The sequence below is a fragment of the Gastrolobium bilobum genome, unplaced genomic scaffold (genome assembly GCF_033153095.1).
Source record: "Gastrolobium bilobum isolate Gb01-03AN ecotype WA unplaced genomic scaffold, APGP_CSIRO_Gbil_v1 utg29939, whole genome shotgun sequence".
Taxonomy (NCBI): Eukaryota; Viridiplantae; Streptophyta; class Magnoliopsida; order Fabales; family Fabaceae; genus Gastrolobium; species Gastrolobium bilobum.
Window position 1 is genome coordinate 67,045 of NW_026899343.1, and position 7,287 is coordinate 74,331.

At 35.3% G+C, this 7,287-nt stretch overlaps 1 protein-coding gene across 1 annotated transcript; it reads left to right on the forward strand.

The window, feature by feature from the left end:
• The first annotated feature begins 5,105 nt into the window (after positions 1 to 5,105).
• On the forward strand, positions 5,106 to 5,456 carry LOC133289769 (uncharacterized mitochondrial protein AtMg00810-like). The gene has a single exon (XM_061487767.1). It carries the CDS (start codon positions 5,106 to 5,108, stop codon positions 5,454 to 5,456), a length of 351 nt encoding a protein of 116 aa, XP_061343751.1.
• The last annotated feature ends 1,831 nt before the right edge of the window (positions 5,457 to 7,287 follow it).

The following is a 7,287-nucleotide window of genomic DNA, read 5'->3' on the forward strand; positions in this document are numbered from 1 at the left end:
AATGTAACGTTAATAAACTCCGTACATTCGAACAACATCGTATGATAACGAGGGAAAGCAGAGGTTAAAGTTACCTCTTGCTATTAAATTAATGTTAAAAAAATATATATAATGTTATTTTAGACAACTTTATCCAATGTTCATCGAAACGACGTGTTTTGAGGTTGAAAAATTAAAATGATAAAGACTATTATAACCTTAAAATAAATTAAAATTATAAAAATACCATGATTTTCGTTCCAAAACGATGTGATTTTGATGAACATTAAATAAAGTTATCTAAAATAACTTTAGAAAAAACAAACCTTTAATTAATTATAGTTGATTTTAGTGAATATAATTTATTAGATTATATTTATCAATTAATTATTAAATTTAAATAAATTATAATTGTTAAATTAATAAAAATTAATTTAATAATAAGAATTGTAAAAAAATTTAAGTAATAACTATAAGGGTTCGTTTTTTTTGTGATCAATATAAATAATTTATTTACGTTGAGCCTAAAACGAAATCGTTTTAAGACAGAAATTAATATATTTTTGTAATTATAATTTATTTTAAGGTTATAATAGTCTTTTCATTATAATTTTTTAATTTTTAACTTAAAACAACATTATTTTAAGAGCGAAAGTAACTGATCTAGTTTCTATATAGAAATATTAAAACCAAACTATAACCTCAATTTCTTTTTATGGACAAGACGTAGGTGCATCGAGTGCACAGAAATTTTTTTCCAGATTTAAGATGGCGTCTTGTGGACGACTATTTTAAATTTTTTTTTATTTCCACAAAATAAAAAACATTTTTTAATCTTTTTTATCCTAAAATAAATTAATTTAAACAAGCAAACGATCTTCTTAAACCGGAATAATTGCAGAGGGAAATTATTGACCAAATAGGTAATTTGATAGAACTGTTATTCTTCTTGTTGTTCTTTGTTATTAAAGTGGTTTTCTACTCTCTCTCTCTTGTTATTATTCATGTTCATGTTGTATATAGTAGAAGTAGTATAAAGGATTTAATCCCACGTCATGTATTTTAGGTAGTATATACATAGTAGTTTATATATAATATAGTTTCCGTTATGCTATTTTGACACACGAATTTATTCAATGTTACTTTCGTCTCTTGTTACTCTAAATGGTAACAAAGCCTAACAAGAGGAACACTAATTTGCATCTTTTCTCCGAAAACCCATTATTTATCGATCTAAATTTTTACTGTTATTGTGTCATTTATCAGTTTCTAGATCCCCTTTTTTCTGCCCCAACAGTTCTTGTTTTGTTATTCGTGATTTGTAGTCGTCGATTGCAGCACTGACGTTGTTCATCGACGGCCGAACCTTTTTTTGATGACCTTTTCCGACGAAACAGGTGTCGTTCGAACCATTTCACCAAGGCGGTCTCATCTATCCAAGTTTCAGGTTCAAATCTGCAGGGACACGCCCTTGTGTGCTTGAGAAAGCTTTGCTACCTCCGCCTCTATTGCCGACACGTGGCGGTATGTAGAGGGTCATTCCCAATCGCGATTTTTTGAGTTTTTCCCCCCTCTCTACGATAGTTCCAGATCTTCCTCATATTGATGTTTAGAGTTCGTTTTGGTTTCCGCTCATATCTCCTCCCATTCTGATTAGTTTTGTGATGTATTTTGGTTGATTTCTGATTTCATTTTTTGTGACCAATGGATACTCCTATCTCTGCTACTTCTCATGAGACTCTGGCGTCCTCCAAGTCGGATCCACCTATATTTATCCATTATATTCTTGTTCCGCCAAGTGTGGATAAGTTGGATGGCTCGAATTATGACTCTTGGTCTTCATATCTCCAATTTTAGTTGGATAAGCAGAATTATACATCTCATCTCACTACCAAGGTTGAATATGTTGCGGTTGCTGAACGCACATGCTGAAAAATGATTGATGCTCAATTGTGCAGTCTCATCAAGTCCACTCTTCACCCCTCTATTAAGCAGATATTTCGACTTGCAAATACTTGTGAGGCTATTTGGCGTCAGGCAAAGGCCTTGTACACCAATGACACGTAGCGGCTCTATGGTGTGTGTCAGAAGCTGATGTCTACCTTTACTCCTCGTAATTCTGATTGTCCTATATATGAGTACTTAGGGAAAGCTCAAAGTTTACTTCATGGTCCCAATGAACTACTGCCTTTTACTGGTGATGTTGCTAAGGAGTGGGAACAACGTAATAATCTTTTTATGTTGTTGATTCTATATGGTTTACCTCCACATTTGTATGCCAATCGGAATTAGATTTTGGGTTCTTCTACTGTTCCTACATTGGATTTTGTGTTGTCTACTTTGCTTAAGATTCCACTTAAGCTCTCTACTGTTATGTCCTATGTCTCTTCGGTTGACTCTTTTGACTCTTGTACCTTTGTTGCCCAAGGCTCTGGTTGTGTACATAAACCCTCTAAGGGTCATTTACTTTGCACACATCATTATCAAACCAATCATACGATTGACTGTTGTTGGAAGCTCCATGGCAAGTCACCTCAACCTCCTCGAATTGATCATGTTGCTTAGGCTCCTTCCATTGATCCTAATCCAGGGTTTTCTTCTGTAGCATAGCCTCATGTAGCTCTTCTTAATGAATTTGTTACTTGGTGGTCTAAGAAGCAAGCATCTAGTTCTACAGCTTCTATTGCTCTATCTGGCAATTCTTTTGTTGGGATCTCTCAGTTACAATCTATAGGCCCTTGGACTCTTGATTCTGGGGCTTCTGATCACATTTATGGTAATAAGTCTTTATTCACCTTTCTTTGTACTACCGGTTCATTCCTTACTATTACTATGGCAAATGGGTCTTTGGTCCAATCCCGTGGGATTGACACAGTTCTTCTCTTCCTCTCTTTATCTCTTGATCATGTTCTCTATGTTCTTGATTCCCCTTTTAACTTACTTTCCATTAGATGTTTGACTAAATCCATTGATTCTGTGGTTTCCTTCGCTAAAGCTTATGTCATTTTATAGGATCGAAATTAGGGAAAGGTGATTACTAGATGATGTGAGTCTCACGGTCTCTATCAAATTTTCCCTTATTCTTCAACTTGCTTTAATGTGGATTCTACCCTCACTATCCATGCTCGTTTGGTCATCCAAGTATTGCCAAGCTTCAGAAGATGATGCCTCATTTATCGTCTCTTTCTAGTTTACATTGTGAGTCATGTCAATTTGGAAAACATACTCGTAGTACGTTCCAATGTCGTTTTAGTCATTGAGCTTTGTCCTCTTTTTCTTTGGTCCATTCTAATGTTTGGGGCTCGAGTCGTCATCCTTCTTCTTTGGGGTTTAAGTATTTTGTTATATTTATTGATGATTATTCTAGCTGTACTTGGTTATTTTTAGTGAAATATCATTATGAGTTATTCTCTGTTTTTCAGTTATTCTTAATGAAATTAAAACTCAGTTTGATGTTCCTATTTGTACTTTTCATAGTGATAATGCCCGTGAGTATTTATCTCATCAATTTCAATAATTATTTTCTTCTCATGGCATTCTTTATCAAACATCTTGTCCTCATACACCTCAACAAAATGGTGTACCCGAGCGCAAGAACCGTCACCTTATTAAGACTCCTCGTGCATTTTAATTGATGGCAATGTTCCATACAAATTTTGGGGTGATGTTATCTTTACTTTATGCCATCTCATTAATCGAATTCTTTCTTCTGTTCTTCATCACCAGGTGCCTCACTCTGTTTTGTTCCCTCATCAACTTTTATATCCTTTGGCCCCATATGACTTTGATACTACGTGTTTTGTTCATCATCTCAGTTCTGGCTTGGATAAACCAGCTCCCTCGTCTCATAAATACGCTTTTCAGGGCTATCCTTCATCTAAAATGGGGTACTGGTGCTACTCTCTGATTCTACGTCAATATTTTATCTCTGCCGATGTTTCCTTCTTTAAATCAGTTCCATTTTTTGGCTCTGTTTCTGATCTTGAGGACTCTGGTTCTATTTTGTTAACTCTCCTTGTTGCCTTCTTTGACTACCTTCTTCCTTCACCGGTCCGGGTGTCTGACTCTCCTTCGGTCACCTCGTCTCCAGTTGAGTTCAAACCTGTTTCCTTACTTCCGGTTTCTCCATATGTTTCTATGGGCTCACATCCTACTGTATGTTCTCCCTCAGCTTCGATCCCACCTTCGACTAGTGACTTTTCCATCTCTTTACGTAAAGGTACCCATGATACCCTCCTTCCGGCCAGGTATTCAGTTAATATTTGCTACCATCGTCTTTCTCCATTATATTTTGCATTTCTTTCTTCTTTGTCTTCTGTGTTTATTCCTAAGACTACAGGTGAAGCTCTTCACATTCTGGAGACATACTATGATTGATGAGGTATGTGCTCTTCAGCATAATGGCATATAGGATCTGGTTCCTCTTCCTTCTAGAAAGTTGATTGTTGGCTGTCGGTGGATTTATGCTGTAAAGGTTGGTCCTGATGGAAAAGTGTATCATCTTAAAGCTCGCTTGGTGGCGAAGGGATTCACTTAGGTATTTGGACTGGATTATGGTGACATTTTTTTCCCTGTGGTGAAGATGTCTTCTGTTTGCCTCTTCATTGCCATGGTTGTTATCCACCACTGGCCTCTTTATCAACTTGATATTAAGAATGTTTTTCTTCGTGGTGATATTGTTGAGGAAGTTTATATGGAGCAACCTCCTGGGTTTGTTTCTCAAGGGGTGTTGGGTCTTGTTTGTCGTCTCCGTAAGTTTCTATATAGTCTTAAGCAATCTCCACAAGCTTGGTTTGGCAGATTTAGCACTGTTGTTCAAAAATTTGGTATGACTCGGAGTGAGGCTAATAATTCCCTCTTTTATCGTCATTCAACTTTCGGGTCTATCTACTTGGTGATGTATGTTGATGATATTGTATTCATAGATAGTGATACTCATAGGATTACTCAGTTGAAGCAACACTTATGTCATCATTTTTACACCAAGGATAATGAGAAACTTCGATATTTCTTGGGAATCGAGGTGGCCCAATCTAAAGATGGAATTATGATATCTCAGAGGAAATATGCTCTGAATATTTTTTGAAGAGATTGTTTTGTTGAATTCTAAGTCTGTTGATACCCCTATGGATCCAAATGTCAAGCTTCTACCAAATCAGAGGGAGCCTTTTTCAGATCCTGAAAGGTATAGAAGATTGGTTAGAAAGCTGAAGTACCCCACAGTCACTCAGCCTGACTTTTCATTTGCAATTAGTGTGGTAAGTCAGTTTCTTAATTCGTCATGTCAAGAACACTGGAATGTCGTCATTCGTATTCTCAAGTATATCAAGGCATCTCTAGGAAAAGGTCTTGAATATAAAGATAAAGGTCATGTTAAAGTTATCGGATACTCTGCTGCTGATTGGACAGGTTGTCCTAGTGATAGGAGATCTACTACTGGATATTGTGTCTTCGTTGGAGGCAACTTGGTTTTCTAGAAAAGTAAAAAGCATAATGTAATTGTCAGATCAAGTGCAGAAGCAAAGTATCGCTCCGTGGCTATTACTATTTGCGAGCTCATTTGGCTAAAGCAACTTCTTGGAGAGCTCAAGTTTGGAGACACTGAACCAGCAACTCTCATTTGTGATAACCAAGCAACACTACATATTTCTTCCAATCTAGTGTTTCATGAAAGAACCAAGCATATTGAGATAGATTGTCACTTTGTTTCAGAAAAGGTCATTTCTATGAAATTATGGCCAGTTTTGTACCTCTAATGATCAATTAGAGATGTATTTACTAAGTCTTTGAGTGGTCCTCAAATAGAGTATATATGTAACAATCTCGGTGCTTATAATTAATACGCTCCAGATTAAGGAGGAGTGTTGTATATAATAGAAGTAGTATAAGGGACTTAGTCCCACATCATGTATATATTTCAAGTTGTATGTACACAATAGCTTTATATATAATATAGTCTTCGTTGTGCTATTTTGACACACAGATTTATTCAATATTACTTTCGTCTCTTGTTTCTCTGCACTTCTATTTTTATCTCTATTGCTTTGATTTTAGGTTCCCTTGCTATTGTTTGTTTGGTTTTTTCTCCTTCCTTTGTTGGGGCTTTGCCCCTCCCCTGTACCCAAAAAAAAAAAATTTATCCAAAACTGGTTAAATAGACATCAATGAATGCTCCTCATAGAGAAAACAAATGGGGCAGATAAATCTAAAATAAAGGCAAACGAGTGCCCCTCGTAGTCTAAATTTGGTCTTGAATTTACCATGTTAGAAAACAATTACTGATTACATCTTGATCTTGCATGGATTCTCTTATCTTTTGTACTAGTTTCCAAATTTAAGTTCTTCCTTTAAAATTTTCTGAAGACACTCTGCGGAGCATCTATCTATCAAGGTTCAATATGGTGAAAGAGAGTAACAAGGAGTTAAGCCAAAGATAAGGCAACAAAATAGTGTGAAATTGCATTACTAAAAATTCTTGGTGTCACATTTATTTGATGATACACGTTAAGCGAGCTCTCCTTATACCTGCACCTTTCTTTTCGTTATTTTTAAGACAGCAGAGTTAAACTATCTTACACCTAAATATAGCGATGAATTAGAACTAGAAGAACTGACCAACAAACTGAAAAAAAATGAGCAAATCCAAGTGATACATACCATGAGGTGTTTATTTTATTGTATGATATATATTAGCACCAGATAGAATTGTGTACTATAGTAGATTGAGGTAATTAATTGGGAAATTGTGTACCAATTCAGTTTGTCAACTTGGATTTCGTAGTGTAATCACTCAATTTTGTCCTCACATGAAAATAAAAATAAAACATGGACCATTCATTTTGGGACATATTTGTTATTATTACTATTTTATATATAAAATATATATATAAATATAAAATAAAAGGAAAGTAAAAAGGAAGATAAAAAAATATAAAAAGAAAAAGAAAAATAGGCTTCTTAATGACAAAGAAACATTTAAGGGGAGGTCGGTTCTCAAACCACATACCCATCACTCATTATTACTTTGTTAATCATCCCACGTGATGTCAATGTTGTGCAACACAATAGCTGTGTCAGTTTTGAGAAACAGAAGAGCAGAGATAGAGTAGAGTGAGTTGCAGGGTTCATCTAAAAAAAAAAATATTTTTTTGAAGAGCAGAAAAAGTTACACCGCCAAACCCATGGTATAAAAAGGGTTCATACTAAGAGAGTAAAAAAGGAGGGAATCAACTACATGCATTAGGTGAGGCACAAATACAACAAAATCACACACACTGATTAAGAGAGAAAGCTGGAGCTTGATAAAAA